This window comes from Apiospora kogelbergensis (assembly GCF_038363985.1).
Source record: "Apiospora kogelbergensis strain CBS 113332 chromosome Unknown utg000003l_segment0_segment0, whole genome shotgun sequence".
Lineage (NCBI taxonomy): Eukaryota > Fungi > Ascomycota > Sordariomycetes > Amphisphaeriales > Apiosporaceae > Apiospora > Apiospora kogelbergensis.
Genome location: NW_027117420.1, coordinates 377,632 through 393,648, shown reverse-complemented (window position 1 = coordinate 393,648; position 16,017 = coordinate 377,632). Strand labels below are relative to the sequence as shown.

Below are 16,017 nucleotides of genomic sequence, written 5' to 3'. Positions count from 1 at the left end.
ACCTTCTTTAGTACTGTCTTGCGCAATGGACCAATTGATACCTACCAAATTCCATGGCCCATATGCCTGTTCCTGTGCCAAGGTCCAGAAGCGCGAGGTTCAGGCTGTTGTGTAGCATAAGTCTGCTGGAATAGTGCAGAAAGTCCTGGCGATCCTGTTCCACCTATGGTAAGGTTACATGAGTCGCCGTATACTCGTATGTTACTCCTGTGTATTCTTACTGCATCATTTAAGAGGAAGTATTTGCCCTCCTTATATCCATGATAAGTCCGAGCGTTATCCCCTACGACCGAGTCTGGTTTATTATCAGATGCGCCGCTGGACTCGCGATACCATTCAGACGGGATCCAGGCCTCCTGGGCTACTCCACTCTGGTTTGACGGAACTGTCACAGGCGAGACGATGCCGGACCTGAGATAGTTGGGATCGATCTCTGGATAGTCTTCACTGAGAATGTCTCAAGGCCCCCAAAGCTTGATCTTCACAAAGCCCGACCCTTCCACTATCATTGACGTGAGGCCCCGGTCCACGCTTTGACCCGAGCCATCCGCAGTCTCTTGTTTCTTGAGTTGACTGCGGTAGAATATATTTAAACAATTGGCGGATGTGAAAGAGAAGCACGAGACAAGCTTGAGAGTCTTACAAGGAAGCCTGAACCATCGACTGCGGGGTTTGTGAGTCCTTGGATTTCTTATTCGCTGAATAGGCGACGCGACATATGCAGGGAGGCTGATAAAACCTTTGGTAAGCTGCCAATTGTCACTGCATGAACCCGATTACTGCCCTTATTGCGTGATCTCACAATCCATCCAATTCCAGATAGCCAACGTAGTATCATGAGCAGAACATGTGCTGGATTATCTACCATAACCAATCAACCCCAATAGTGATTCTGCCGCCATCCTCCCATTGGGCAATATACGACCTTCGTTTGACCCTCCCATGTGCTTTGTCGCGCTCAATGACTACCGCGCTCTTTCGCCTTGACTACGTTTCCGAAATGCCTAGTGGCGAACACGCCACCCACGAAACAGCCAAACACCCACTTGAACCAAGCCAAGCTGAAGAGGGGAACGCCGTGCTTTCGGAGAGGCCCCGCGGCGAAGGCGACGGCCTCGATGGCGTGCGCGCCGTACAGGAAGTAAAACAGGCCGTTCTGGACCCACCAGGCGGCATTGATGGCGGTCGGGTGGCCGGAGAGCGCCGTCTCGTACAGCCACGAGCCGGGTGCGATCAGGCCCGGGCGCGCCGAGGCGTACATAACGACGCCCGAGATGATGGGGCCCCAGAGGAGCCGACCCCCGGCGGGAAGGGGGCAGGTGGTGATTTTGACGGGGGCTTTCGAGTTGCTCATGGTGAATGTCTGCAGTTGTTTCCTGGTGAAATAAGACAGTTTGTAAGTTAATAAGGAAGAGGTAGCAGAAAAGAAAGCATCTTGAAAGAAAATTCCAATTGACCCATTCGCCTGCCGAGGTTGTCCAACTAGCGACATCCACTTCGTGCTTCAAAGCGACGACGCCCTGACCACAAGTGGAGAGTGAGATTGGTAATCAAGCAACCAACAATAAGTAATCGGCCGAGGCCTTGATGGCTAGATATCCCGAGAGCACGCAGTTATACGTCGCCAAGATCCATCTTGGTCCGATGTTTCTATACCCAGAGAATATGGAAGTCAGCCAACTGGTATCCGAGTACGTGGTATCATACGTGAATTCCCGCAGTCCAAAGTTGGCCACGCAACTAGAACGTGGACGTGAAAGTTGCAGCTATCGTACGTGCGACTGTCTCTATAGACTGATACTCCTGTAAAGAATAGTGAGATACCATTCATGGCTCACCATCAGAATTGTACCACAGCCTAGTTTTATAGTACCTCAAACTTGAATTTACTCATGCGATGTATAGTGGGCAATATACCATTCAATTCTCCCTCCTTTGCATTCAATCCAGCTGTGTCTGTAACGTTTATAAGTTGATTCTATGTTGGTTCAGGCTGTTTCCGTTCCATATTGTTACTGCCAAACTACTCCTTGCTTAGTAACAAGTCGTCGTCTTCATTCCCGACTACCAAGTCTCTTCAAATAGGGACAGATCTGCGTTTACCCTACATCTGAATAGCCATTCGTCAAGATGCCCAAGCCCAAGAACAGCAAGAAGCCGAACACTGGCGGCGGCGGCGGCAACAACCTCCCGCCTATTCGCGACGTCCTCGACAGCGATAAAGGCTGCGGCACCTATCGTGGCCAGTCCAACAGCATCTCCACCGTGGGAGTTGATCTCCCCGTGTACAAGGATAATAATCCTGCTGGTTCTGGTGCGAAACGCAGCACACTGGATCCCAAAACGTCGACTACGGAAAACAAGACCAAGTTCAAGTCGATGTGAGGCCACTGATTCTCCGTACATCAAACTTTCAGCGGTAATTAAACAGACAGGGGCATGATCATCTATCCTACGCCGTTGTGCTAATTCTCTCCATTGCATTGTTAGGAACTGAGATGAACCAATTCTCGGCCATCGGCAAGGTTACGAGCAGGCGTTCTGGCGTACAAGGGGTGTTTCTTAATGGGTTCATTCGTCATCTCAGAGTCGATTTAGCTTTAGCTGGGGAGGCTTGATCCATCATCTCCTTCCAGCGTGGAATAAAGGCGCGAATTGGGTGTGAAACTTGAAGTCTGCTACATGGTGGCTATGTAACAAACTGCGTTGGCGAACGTGATACACCCATTTCTGTTCTCTGATTATACCACGTCAATGTGAACGCTGTGAATTGTATGACTAATTAACGCTTTCGCTTTTTGCTTTCTTTAAGTTAGCTCTGGATTGGTATTACTTACTCGTACTCAGGTCCCTCAGGTCTGACCGTTGCGACAGCAGAGATGTTGAAAGTGAATGGCCAAAGTGTACCAGGTTCCATAACCACTTCGACAAATATGGATATGAACGAAGCACTACCTCCAGATTTAGGCTTTTTTTCAAGTCTCAAACTCTGTAGTGCTCGCTTGAACCTCATGAGCCAGTTCTATATCGTATTCTTGCGCACCTTGCCCCTAATCCGAACCTATCTTTGCCCCCTTTCCCAGCACTGCTGTTTCTTCCACCGTGCCAAACCCAGCCCTCTTCAATTCGCCTGAGCCGTGTAGTTCCCCGAATCTGACCTTTGACTTCTTTAACTCGTCCGGCAGACTCTGATAGCCGCCCAGGCAAGCCCGGCTCGCTAAATGCTTCAAAGCCTCCGAGCTCCCCACTGTGGTGCACAGAATCTGGAAGAACCCACCACCCGTCGCTTCGACGCCATTATGCAGCAGGGCCGCAAAGCCAATCATAATAAAGGGAAGGAATGCTAGGAGAGCAGCGGCGTAAGCAGCGATGAGACGTGGTGGGTTCTGAAAGACATAGGATTGGATGTAGAGCGTGACTGCGATGTTCGTGTTCCCGTCAGTGACCGTGTCGGCATCGTTGAGCGCGGAGATCGTAATGTTTGTCAGCAGATCTTGGAGGATGGAAGGCGGTAGGGAAAAATAGATGCCATCGTAGTCCATTGCTGTGGCGTTGTAGATGGGGACGGCGAAGGGGGTCCCTGATCATAGTCTTGCCGATAAAGGAGGATTCGCCAGTTCCTGCCAGCAACCCCCAGTTAGTTGGTGCCAATCCACTCCCTGTGGAAGTTCTGGGTAATATACGCACCAAATGACGAGATGACACCTTTAAGAGGAAGAACGAGGGTATCAACCAGGGTCTGCATCTGACGCGCGCTGTATCTGTAGTTCAGTTCCGCGTCCGAGTGTAGGGAGAAACCCGATTTCCCGAGGCGGATCTGGTCGCCTCCGGGCTTCACCCAAACATCATAGAACTCCGAGACGACGGGCAGAGCGGTGGAATTCAACGGCACTCCATCTCTGATCCGCTTGACGGCCACGTTTTGGACTCTGTTTACGTAAGTAATATTGGTGTCGTAAGTAGCCGACATGGAAACGAAGCTCACGTTTAGCAAGGCTTTGGACTTCTGTTCCATGAAGCTCACTGCGAAGACAAAGTATTGGTATGAGCTTGGTCCCAGGAACGTGTGCTTTGATTTGTACGAGTCGGCCATGGAATTGGCAGAGTCAGCCTGGAACTTCGTATTGTAAGCATCACTTTGGTTCAGGTCGGCAAACTGTCTGAGCAACCGCGCCTGATCCTCTGGACTTGGTTTCGCCTCTCGACATAGACAGCTCGGTCCTTTGAAGGAGATGTCGTAGGTGCATTTAAGCCCACAACGCGAAGGATTTGCTGAATACTCGCCATCAAGCAAGCAGCGTTTGACTATCCTCGAATGAGGTGTTTTTTGGCACCCTGAATGTTGTTAGTGCTATATGCGATTACGCAAGTGTTTTATGTTGATTATGATGATGGCAATTCTAACATACTGGTAGGCACCGTCGGTGCCTGCCACAAAATAGGCGTTTGCGAAGAGATCTATAGGTGTGTTCTTCCCCCGAAAACTGACATCTAGCGTCGGAACACTCATCGCCGGGAAGTTGCCGAGGAAAGGTAACATCTGTACCTCCAGCGCACCTGGAGGGAAAGTAGTCGCCACCGAAATCAGCGGGAAAAAAAACCCGAAGAACCACAGTACTGGGAGGGTGCACAGAAGTCCAATATGACGCAATCTCGCCGGACTTGTATTGAGCGAAAAGGCAGCGTCGATATTCTTTAGAGCAAGAAGATCTATGCTGAGATATCACTAGAGAAACTGTACGAGCGCGTGGGATGCTGAGGCGGCGAGGGCCATGCTGAAGACCCGGACAAGGCCGACCGATATATTGGTATTCCAGCTTTGTGGCACCGTGGATGCGATGGGCCAGCCATTAAGGCGATCGAAGTAGACATAGTTAACGACGGCTACTAGAATACCGAAAACGAAACGTCCGATGATTTGTAGAGGCGTTTTCAAGCCAACGGACCATTTGAATGGCCTGTCTGGCGTGACCTCTATCGGAGCATCCTCTTGCACATGACTCAAAGCATTCGGGGCCTTGCTACCACCATAGCTTTTGTGAGGATGGCCGGGCTCCGTGTCTGGCAGTTCGGCCTGACGCACTTGATGATATTCCGGTGCGTGCTGATTGAGCGAAGAAATGCCATACAGTGAAGACTTCGGGCTTAGACTTGATTCAAGCAAAAAAAGAGCGAGTTTGGGCACAAATATACGTGCATGTCCTGTGATATCCCACATTACGACAGGCGATGCGCTTTGCTGGTTTAAATAAGTTATCCCGTGACGAAGTGTACCATCAGTATGCCCAACGTGACAATATCAGAGGCCACCGATAATTTCCACATATCTACCACCAAGTAGTCTGTTGTGTTGGAAGAGCCCAACCCCTGAGATCTCCAAGATTCTAGAATTCCGCCACTGTTGAACCAGTCATTAGTCATCTGTGATTTCAAGTTATGAGGCACTCTAGGAGACGGGGACGATGCTCTCTTGGGCTGATTGAAACCGGAGTATTCGAAGAACACGGACTGCTGGATCCTAAAGTGGCTATCGAGAGCAGACGCTGCAAAAAGGGTTGGTGGGATATGGAACACGGAGGATGATAATAATTATTCTCGCTCTATTCAGCTCCCTTCTGGGATGTCGACGAGCCGAGTTACCATGTTGCAAGCCCCAAATTCCTGTCGTCCCGGATTGCTTTGAGGCTCTGCTATGGAATTGCCAAGAGATGGCCTGTATCGAGACGCCGTTATAAGACTAACGTCTTCCGTTTTTGTCTCATCAGACTACCAAATCAAGCGTGTTATTGGTTCAAGCTATGGACGGTGGGAGGATCATGAAACCGGGCATCTTCATATGACCTCTCATTACCAGGTGGAATGAGGCATTAATACACGATGTCCACAAAAGTCACTTTTACTGTCGACTGTAGGCGTCTGTATGTAGGTAGTTACTTAAAACGGGACTTCTTGCGAGATGATGGCTGGCCGAGACCGGTAGGGTTGCATCGAAGTATTCTTTTTTCCACGAAGCTGAAAAACCAACAATCAATGGATTTTGGCTTGTCTATGTACCAATAATGCTGTCGACGCATATGTAACTCTACCCCACCCAATGAAAGCGCCTGGAAATTCCTGCATCCGTGTAGTAAGCAGTAACGGCCGGCGCGTCCACTGTGATGCTGATTTCGTTATACACGGTGCAATTCTAGGGTGCTCCGAATCGGTTGTTTCAGCGTCTTCGGTAGGTCGATCGATATCAGGCTTTGATTTTGTTAAAGAGGTGGTCACATGTCAAGACGGCCGTTTATTTCTTGCCCTTGGGATGCCAAAAGTGCCTTTTGTTCTTTGAGCGGAACAAACATGAGACGTCGTTGGCGGGGAAAGGAGAGAATGCGGCGCAATAACATCAGTCGGAGTATAGAGCAGGGGAGGGCACCCGTAACCACGGTTGACGGGCGACAGGCTAGGTGGTTGGTTATATTGTAATTGTCATATCGCTTCTTTTTGTAGCATTGGTAGCGAAGCTCATTTATTGGCGGGAAAGGCTGGCCTTATGGCATGTTGCAACATTGCTCCCTGCTCCCTGGCCAATCGAAGGGGTCTAGACCTGGTTGGAGAAGGGGAAATGTTACGCAACCGTTTTTCACAGTGCCATCCCTGTCCGATCCGCAAAGGGCATGGGCCGAATCTCAACCCCTGGAATCCATGATCGGTAAGAAGTGGAAACCGTTTGATATAGAATACCAGACGAACCATTGGCCAACAACGTCCCGCCCGCCAGCTAAGCATGCAGACGGGATAGGTCAGACATTGCGCCCGAAACTTTCGAATGAGACGTGGTATGCATAACGTAACGAGCTGCTTCAACCAAGATGTCGTTCCTTTCGAAACTGGTATCTGGTCCGACGGGTAGAGTGCATTGGGTGGTTGCGGTGCGGATGTGCTGTATGTTGTGTGGATGCTAGCCTTACCACGAAGCGTAAATCTGCCTCTTGAAATCTCGCCGAGTGGTGGAGAGTCTTTGCTTTTTTTTTTGTTTCTGATCGTACGATGACTTGTGGATCGCCGGGGCTATGGGCCATTCTTCCGGGCCCAGAGGCTCGGGTGCTCCCCATGGCTGCCACGGTGAGTCTGCACATTCCTCTTTGGAGTAGTCTTGCCCAGGAGAAGTCGGCCCGAGGGCTTTCACATGGCACGAGGGCCTTCCCACAACAGCCTGAAAGTCAGAGAGGCCATTGCAAAACCTGTCTTTCCAGCACTTTGATGTATGCATCGATAGTAGCAAGACCTACAGCTGAGCACGTATGTACCAACAGTCTATTAATATCCAATCTCTATGAGAAATAAGTGTTCAAGTAATATGTACGAGCGCTTTTTTGCTTTGGGTTCATCTATACCCTTCTGCATGGGTAGACGAATCCCCATGCCTAGGAAACATTGTGGGCACCGTCAAGGCAGTCCAATCGATACTTTTCTCGAGCAACAACGCAGGAATCAAGTCCCTTCTGACCAGCCTAGTGTAATTGATGATCCTTGCTTTCGTGGTTGACCTGAATAGTCTCCTCGTCGACTGAGGAGTCGCTTCTGGCGCGACGGCCGATAAGGGGCTTGAGACCCGGCAGGGACACAACAGTGATGGCAAGCGTCATCTCGAGCATGCTGAGGGGGTCTGGGTGTATCATCGTCAGCTGGGTTACTTTTTATCAAGTCGCAGAGCCACTGCTACGCTGGCGACCAAGACTGAAGGACACTGGACTTACAGACGAGGTTCTCCTGACCCGTGCCGATCTTTAGGCTCGCGAAGCGGACCACGGTAGTCAGGATGGTCAAGGTACCGAAAACGAAGGTGACGACGAGACCAGTCGATGACTTCAAGACGCCCTGGACCAGCAGGATGACAGGAATGGCATAGACTAGGATGTCCGTCAGCTCTGGTTCTGTTTCTGCATTGCGATAGGCGTTCATCTGGGGCATGGAACTTACCGGCGAGGTAGCAGGCCAAGTTGAGCGTGAAGTTGAGAATGAAGGGCTCGGGTGCATAGAACACACTGCAGGCGCCTTCCTCCTGTGACCACTGCACAGACACGTCCTTGCCACAGAAGAAAGTGTCATCCCAGAGGATGGCCAAGTAACACACGCACACGAAGGCGGAGATGCCGTAAAGGGTCCTGCGCATGCCCGAGCTGATGCTGCTCCGGAAAAACGCCCAATAGAAGGCCAGCATGCTGAGCTTGGGGAAGCCCATGCCAAAGTCGTAAAAGTAGTTGGAAGAGAAGGAGATCTGTTCATCGTTGATCAGTTCCATTTTGCTCATGACAAAGGGGTGTTTGCTCTGATCCCCTGACCCCTGACTGGGGTGGCCGTTGCCAAACTTACCTTGGAGAGCTTCTCAGAGGTCTCGTAGTTGTCGAGCACGCCCATCTGGTAGGTCAAAGTGTCGCAGATGATCAGGCCGAGCGCAATCCCGGCCGAGGCCAGGAGCAGGTAGTCGGACCAGTCAAGTTTCTGGCGCAGGCGCAACAAACGGGTATAGACACGCAGCGCGACGAAGACCAGAGCGACGATGAGGAGGATCCATTCTGATATCTATAACGTCCGAGTTGCGATGTGAGTCCAAGCGTGCATAGCAAAAGCAGTCACACGAGCTCACGCGACATATCACTGGCAGAAGTCGAGGGGGCGTTCGCGGGAGCGTCACTGCTGCTTACCATAACATCCTTGCCATCGATGAAGTACGCCATTGTGATCGGCGGGGTGCTCGCAGGCCGTCCTTAGACCAAAAGAAAAAAAGATCTAACGGCGGCTGCAGTAGGGGAGGGAGGGCGATACCACTAGGCGGTGGGTAGAAGAATCATGGAAGCTAACACAAGATATTTAACCGAGGGGGACAAAGTGCTCGAGATCAATATAAAGTAGTAGAAAAGACGGGATCAACAGACGTGACACGGACGCTCCTCCAGGGTCTCCAAAGGCTCTCCAAGTCGTCCAACCCACACAAGGCCCCTGCAGACAAGGGGGTGTGGCAACAGACGACATTGCCCGATAGTCATGGGAAAACTCGAGCCGGCCACACGAAATACAGCGCTGATCAAGCAGTTTATCCGGGGCCAATGGGGCAGCTATGCGGAGATTTGGAAGCAGCTGCACCGAGCTGCATCCAGGTCGTGTGTCTTTCCAGCATGTGTGTGTGTGTGTGTGTCCTTGTGTCTTGGTGTGCTGGCTCTGGGAGCAGCAACGTGCCATTGGGCGAGGATGCAGGGCGCGCAGGGGGACCCCGACTCCCCTGCGGATGCGACCCTCTCTTCTTGTCAGATTGTTCGATGACCCAGAAGAATTAGCGCAACGGCCAGCACTAGGCACCCATCAACTTGTCAACAACTTGCCAACAACCTGTCAACGCCCAGAAGCCTGGACGTCGTAGAAGTGCGAGGCTCTGCATACCCCCCGACAACGTTTTTCCATTTTTCCGTGCGCGACGCATCGCATAGCCAGGACGGCCGACAGCCACAGCCACAGCGACGACGGCAGCCACCGGTCAATCAATCTCGGCCGACGCAGCCAAGCTCGGAGGACTCCACTGTCTGGGCGCATCGAGAGACAAGCTCACCAGGGTCCGTTTCCACTCGTTCATTCCTGGCCCGATGGCCGTGTCGTCTCCATTCATCAATCTATGTACATATGTAAGCCCTAAGCACGCCGCCGGACCGACGGCTGCTCCCAATCCGTGAGCCGTTGCTTCTTCCCCCCTCCCCCCTCCCATCCATCCCATAGTAAGACGAGCGAGAAGCGAGCAGGCGAAACATGATTGGGATCAATCATCCCACACACACCACCGCTGCCCTACTAGCTCTGCCGTGCCCACCCCCTCTGCATCCCTCCGATATCCTTGTCCGCTTACTCGTTACACACCGGCATGGGCTCGCTGAGGACGGGAAAAGGAAAGGTTGCGACGCCTGGCGGGAAAAGTGTAACGGTTCGCTTGACACCTGCATATAGGAGTAATTCATGCATATTAGGAGAGATGAGCGAGTGCCTGAGCTCTCTGCCTGAGCTCTCTGCCTGAACCCCCCAGCCGGCCCGAGGGGGGCGTGAGCGAGGGAAACGGAAGGGGGCGCCCTCGCTTCCTTGCCGCAGTGGGCACGCCGACGTTTTAGCGTACGTACAGGTGACGGACAAGACAGGCCTCTCTGCCAGTCTGCCACTCTGAATGGTTCAGAGAAATTCCTCTTGGGGAGGACGGAAAACAGATGACGACGGACGATCGCATGTGGTATCGTTCGAATTGAGGGCATATTAGAAGCCCGGGCAACCCCATGCTCGTTGGCATTGGCATTTTCCTGTTGGAATGCCATTGCGTTAGAGATGTGGTGATAACTCAACTTAAGCCTCCCCTTCGCGCCTCGTCGTCGAACGACGACCCAAATACGACGCTCCTTTCTATTATTGTATCCTTATTCGTGTGCGTTAATACTCCCTCCCTATGGACCATGCCATCGATGTGAGGGCCGTTGTGGTAAGCAGTATCCAACTTCCCCTTTTTTTCCGCGCTGCACCCTCGATCCGATCTCTCTCCCCGTATGGGTCGGATCAGATCGACATTCTCTATTACCTACTCAGGACTGGTGCGTTCTCGAAAGCTGACATTCATGCCGCAATGGCTTCTCCCCACAGCCTGTTGAAGCCACGCTCATGGCCATCGCCATGGTCTTCGTCTCGATGCGCCTGTTCCTCCGGCTCGGGCTACAGCGGACCCGGCTCACCATCAGCGACTGGCTCATCGTCGCGTCGGCCCTCGACCTCATCGCCCTATTCGCGACCGACGTCATGGCGTACAACCTGGGCGGGATGGCACAGACCTACAACCCGCGCCAGCCTATGGACGACCAGATTTCACTGCTCAAGGTGTCGTTTGCTGGCAACTACTTTTACGACTCGGGCGTCTATCTGCCAAAGATGGCGCTGATCGCCTTCTACTACCGGCTGGTCCCGCCTACAATGCCCAAGCTGCGCAAGCTGCTATACATCACAACGGGCCTGACCTTTTGTTTCTTTCTCACGACGGTCTTTGTCGACACGTTTTGGTGTGGTTCCGATGTCACGGTCAACTGGAATCTTGATGGCACCTGCAGCACATTCGACTCGATGACAGTGACGCGCATTGACTGGACATTGAATCTCATTTCGGACGTTCTAAGTAAGCCGCCCCCACTGTGATGCGTTCCATAAGACTGAGCGAGACTCTAACTGCCGCTAAACAGTTTTCTCGATCCCTTTCCCTTTATTACCCGGCCTCCATATCAACAAATGGTATATGGCCGGTCTGGCAGCGACCTTCTCATCCGGTATCATCACGCTGGGCACGAGTATTGGCCGGTTTGTTACCATGCAGGTCACACACGCTTGGACCAATGTCTGTAAGTAACTTTACCCCTTTTCCACCCAGACCCACCCAAGTACACAAAATCACCCCATGGTAACTCACAATGCTAATCCCAATGTCCTCCGACAGACGTGCTTTCTATGGCCGAGCTGGTAGCGGCCGTTGTCGTGGTATGCCTCCCATCCCTCAAGTCGCTGGTACACCATGGCGCCTCGATGAGCAGCTCGGCGAAGCGCAGCGCCGCCGCCACCAGCCGCACAGGCAACAGCCACATGAAGCTGTCATCGGGCCGGGACCCGTACCTCGTCAGCAGCCAACGTACCAACAACGGGCCCAGCATCATGGCCGGATCGGTGGACGATACGGGCAGCGAGGTCGAGCTCAACAGCCTCGAGCGGCGGTCCGGCGTCATCTACAAGTCACAACGCGTGAGCGTGACGTATGCCAAGCGCGACGACATGGTTTGATATCTGAATTTTGGGTAACTCTTTTTATCCGTTTCTGCGCGTTCTGTGGCCAAATTATTGGTTGGGTTTCAATAAATAGGCAAGTGAAGCAAAAGGAAAGAAAAAGTTTCTATATTAAATGGCCTATATACATCTAATTGTGTGACATTGCTACATTTCAACATGCCTCATCAGAAAGGAAGGGAAACAATGGTGATGAATGAACTGTTACTGAGTCGGCGTACGTGACGTTGATGAAAGGATGGCACTGCTGCCTAAATATACATCTGTTTAGTAATATATTCACCCTCTCAACGTCAGACGGGCTTACATTGACGACTGACAGCACCAGCGAAGCGAATAGCACTGTATTTATGTCACAGTTAGTGTACTGGTTTGATTGCTGTTATACGATGCGTAGCCATTAACCTTTGTCATGGCCAAACACACATCCCCCTCATGTAAGTAGTACATCTACAATGAAGCCCCTACCTTATTTACTTAAAGAGTTAGGAGAATGTCACTGGTGTATTGCAACTATAGAGATAGTTTCATTTGTTAATATCTGGAGTTCTAGATTGTACATGACAAGACACATTAATAGAGTAAAAGGGGGGATGAGAAGAAGTGCTTTTGGTACTCCAGACTCTCCTGTAATATAATAAAACCTAAAATACGTACTAAATAGATTATTATTGAATAAAATGTATTCAATGCTGACACAGGCATCTATGCCAAAAGTTTCATCTACGATACAAATCGTACCTGTCCATTCCTCACCTGTTCACCTGCGTAGCGCCGCTGGACCACTTACTATCCTCATCCCCTAAATGCTTGCTCGCTTTATCGGCTGCAAATTGCGGGAGCCATTGCCACGGGGCGACATCTGTTATTCCAGGAATCCCGAGCCGCCCACCACAATCGTGAAGGTGTTGATGCCGTGTGGGTCACCGTGCAAAATGCACTGGAACACTGCAGCCGCTAGCTGTGAGGTCCTCAAGAACTACAACGCCCTATCCGCTGGGATAGTCAGCCTCCACGAAATAAGATTCGGGTAGACGCACACCTGCGCTGAGCAGTTCTGGTGCTGGATGGTAGTAAAGTCGGTCTCGCGCCTGTAAGCGGCTTGGTGAAAGAGGGCCAAGGCTACGAGATCGGGGTTCGAGCCTCCCTTGAAGAAGATGAGGGAGGAGTTTGTGCCACTGCTGGCTGGTGAAGAGCAAAAAGTTTTGATTGTCGTAGCCCAACTGGTCGACTAGCGAAGATGAGAAGCGTGTTACGTCGAGATGATCTTAAAGTCCGCCACTCCGGCGCCGCCGAGAGTCCTGGGGCATTACTTCGCCGTAGCCTCTCCTAGCCTCGGTAGTAGACTCTAAACCTAGAGCTATGGCACAAGTCACAATTGTGCCGTGTTATGTGTAATTCCAGTAGGTGGGATCGTTATGGTTGACGCTTGCCATAAACCATACGGTGACGGATGGGCACTACCCATAATGGGAACGGGGCCTACGACTGGTATTGCTCGGCATCCAGCAACGGGAACATTATAAGAGTTCAACTTGGATAAACACTACGTTTCGACTCACGGTCAAGGGGCGTATGGAGCATTGGACGGCGGAGTCTGGGACTTGACTTGCGACAGCGAGAAGTTTCTTTGCATTGCGACAGTAAACCGCTTTTTCCGAGCAAGACTGGTGACTTCTGTAGTATGGAATGGTAAAGGATTAGTGGAGGGGTGCTTCGGCATAGGTCTGCGTAAGTTTGGGCTTGAACAGCGCCATGCTTGTTATGAAACTTTCCCTTCTCATTGACTGGGTTAATGATACAAGACAGCAATAGCTGGAGCTAACACTATCTCTTAAAAATTCACACGTCGGAGCAATTACACATGCGCATTTTGCCATTATGATAGATACAATACGGTGTATTAGTCAAAGGGGCCCATAGCTTCCCCTGTCCGGGCCCTCGATTTGTTTTTTTGTGGGTGAAAGCTGAGGCAGCTGCACGACCTCTAATCACTATAAGTTAGGTTCTGTGAAGATGATTCAAGATGATTCATCGGTGATAATATGACGATTATACCAGTCGTGAGAAAGCTGGGCAACTTCAAGAGTGAACGGCTTGAGAAGCAATAGATGCACCGCATGGGAAGTGATGATGGTATTGCGGATGGTATGATGCTATGATGGTACCCGGTATATCAGTGACGAAGATATCACAATCGATGGGAACTAGAGACATGTCGCGAATCATGACACGGTCTAGAGAGTCTGTGTCACTGACGTGGTGGGAAGAGGTGTAAATCGAATTGGTCCCAGTACGGTTTACGGCAACTGTTGCCGCCCAAAAGTGCCTATTTCGGTCTTTCCCAGGACTTTTATTCACCGTTCGATCCGGAAAATAGGAAAGAAGTTGTAAATGAGACATCGCAAGTGCCGGGCGGTGGTTGCCTCGGGAGGTGAGATGGTGACGGGTCTCGGGAGAAATGGGGAGGACGTGAGGACGTGAGGTCGGTCAAGGTGAAAATGATTGGACAGAGTCGAGATCCGGGTAGGACTATATGACCAGGATCACCTGACCAAAAATCCTTGATCATGCACATGTTGCCCTACCATGGGTGACTTTGGTGCACCGTGGGTGACGAAGCTGTGAACCAGGGACTGAAAAGACTCCGGCCGATATGCAACCAATTAATGCAGCGTTTGGTCGGTTTATGAAACAAAGAAATAATATGGCAGTAGAAGTCTTAGGCATCTTGTGGCTTTCCCTGCTTCAAGTCAATAATTCGCGGACCGTCTTCTACTGTGTAAATCTTTGCATGCAATTCCAATTCCGTGCCTGCCTGCTTTGGGTCTCACTAATACTTTTCGATCTCTTCAATCCTAATCCAATCTCCCACTACAAAAACCCCCTCCAATAACCCAACCTCAGTTCTGCAACATCAAAACAACAATCCCTCCCCAACACCATTCAGGAAATATTGTCATCTTTCATCTTCCCTGAATATCGTCTTCGATCACTTCACCGGATATAATTTCCCTCTACCCAGACTTTCTGCAAGCAAGATCATCATGATTGCCCTCATGTTCTGGTTCTTGACCACCTTGGCCAGCACCCTGGTCAGTGGCGCTGCTTTGCATGTGAGTTTTTCTTTTGGCCGCAACGCATTTCACAATATCTTGAGGTAATATTTATCTAACCATGGTTTCCAGCCTGGCGGCAGTTCGAGCAACTCTCACGGCATGATCTTCAGTCCAATGCAGTGGAGTGGCAATATCACTGTTGACGGCCCCATCTACAAGTTCAATGGCACTGTTCAGGTACGTCTTTATCGGGATCAGAAAGAGAATGGCACGCAAGCGGCTTGTCAAACTGACTTCGGCTTCTGCACACAGGAGATTCACGCCCAGATCCTGAAGGCCAACCCCGACTTCAAGCTCATGGATGTCTCTCACAAGGATTCGGTCAAGCCCCATCAACTCACGGTAAGTGTCTTGAACTGGAGACTCACAAGACCTCGTCTTGTTTTTTATACAAATGAAAATCAGGTTTGCTGACAGTTGTGCCTTCGCATCACAGATCAACGACATCCAATGCAACACGCCTCACGATGGAAACTGGGGCTATGCCATTGCCAATGAAATCCAGGACGGTATCAACTACCTCCGGAGCCTCACTGGCGACTGCACTGCGACACCTGGACCCTGCGGCCGCGTCAGCTGCTCGTGGAACAGCGGTATCGGGTATGTGGAACTTGATCTGACCTCGAATACCTACTCACTCCTCTTTGCAATGCACAAACTGGAATTAAAAGCCCACTGGCAATAATTTGCCTCTTCCACTCCAGCTGCTATTCCACTACGGGTGTTTGGAGGGTCATAATGTGGACGTTTTTATGCACCTTCTCTGTTATAACTATAGATTGCTAACAGTTGCGTGTTCTGAATAGATGGTGCTGGAACCAGCCTACCGGTTCCTATACGACCAAGTGCGCCAACCTTGCCGACTACGCCCAGGTTGTCCACGACAAATGTCCTTACCGTCCCAATGAGGTCTGGGGCGAGGCCTACGACGACGCCGGATTCAGTGTCTGGTGTGCTGGCATGGACCATCTGTGTTAAACGCACGTCGTCATTCGTCTCCTTTCACCTACGTCTTCCATGCTTGAGAAAGGGTTCCCGATTTCGAGATTTGCAGGGCCAAGTAGGT

The 16,017-nt window shown here is 51.0% G+C and overlaps 7 protein-coding genes across 7 annotated transcripts; 3 read left to right on the top strand and 4 right to left on the bottom strand.

The window, feature by feature from the left end:
- Positions 1-958: 958 nt before the first annotated feature.
- On the bottom strand, positions 959-1,354 carry PG998_004801 (uncharacterized protein; the record flags this gene model as incomplete). Its single annotated transcript, XM_066871619.1, has 1 exon — positions 959-1,354. The coding sequence occupies one exon, from the start codon at positions 1,352-1,354 to the stop codon at positions 959-961; it is 396 nt and encodes a 131-aa protein (XP_066731716.1).
- Positions 1,355-2,130: 776 nt separating this feature from the next.
- PG998_004800 (uncharacterized protein) lies at positions 2,131-2,385 on the top strand (the record flags this gene model as incomplete). Its single annotated transcript, XM_066871618.1, has 1 exon — positions 2,131-2,385. One exon carries the CDS (start codon positions 2,131-2,133, stop codon positions 2,383-2,385), a length of 255 nt encoding a protein of 84 aa, XP_066731715.1.
- Positions 2,386-3,050: 665 nt separating this feature from the next.
- On the bottom strand, positions 3,051-3,542 carry PG998_004799 (uncharacterized protein; the record flags this gene model as incomplete). The annotated part of the gene is made up of 1 exon (XM_066871617.1): positions 3,051-3,542. One exon carries the CDS (start codon positions 3,540-3,542, stop codon positions 3,051-3,053), a length of 492 nt encoding a protein of 163 aa, XP_066731714.1.
- Positions 3,543-3,637: 95 nt separating this feature from the next.
- On the bottom strand, positions 3,638-4,015 carry PG998_004798 (uncharacterized protein; the record flags this gene model as incomplete). The annotated part of the gene is made up of 1 exon (XM_066871616.1): positions 3,638-4,015. One exon carries the CDS (start codon positions 4,013-4,015, stop codon positions 3,638-3,640), a length of 378 nt encoding a protein of 125 aa, XP_066731713.1.
- A 3,481-nt stretch (positions 4,016-7,496) lies between these two features.
- Positions 7,497-8,723, bottom strand: PG998_004797 (uncharacterized protein; the record flags this gene model as incomplete). Its single annotated transcript, XM_066871615.1, has 5 exons — positions 7,497-7,651; positions 7,743-7,895; positions 7,966-8,263; positions 8,359-8,568; positions 8,691-8,723. 5 exons carry the CDS (start codon positions 8,721-8,723, stop codon positions 7,497-7,499), a joined length of 849 nt encoding a protein of 282 aa, XP_066731712.1.
- Positions 8,724-10,683: 1,960 nt separating this feature from the next.
- On the top strand, positions 10,684-11,829 carry PG998_004796 (uncharacterized protein; the record flags this gene model as incomplete). The annotated part of the gene is made up of 3 exons (XM_066871614.1): positions 10,684-11,176; positions 11,241-11,396; positions 11,492-11,829. The coding sequence occupies 3 exons, from the start codon at positions 10,684-10,686 to the stop codon at positions 11,827-11,829; spliced, it is 987 nt and encodes a 328-aa protein (XP_066731711.1).
- A 3,050-nt stretch (positions 11,830-14,879) lies between these two features.
- PG998_004795 (uncharacterized protein) lies at positions 14,880-15,929 on the top strand (the record flags this gene model as incomplete). The annotated part of the gene is made up of 4 exons (XM_066871613.1): positions 14,880-14,948; positions 15,021-15,293; positions 15,388-15,551; positions 15,758-15,929. 4 exons carry the CDS (start codon positions 14,880-14,882, stop codon positions 15,927-15,929), a joined length of 678 nt encoding a protein of 225 aa, XP_066731710.1.
- Between the last annotated feature and the right edge of the window lie 88 nt (positions 15,930-16,017).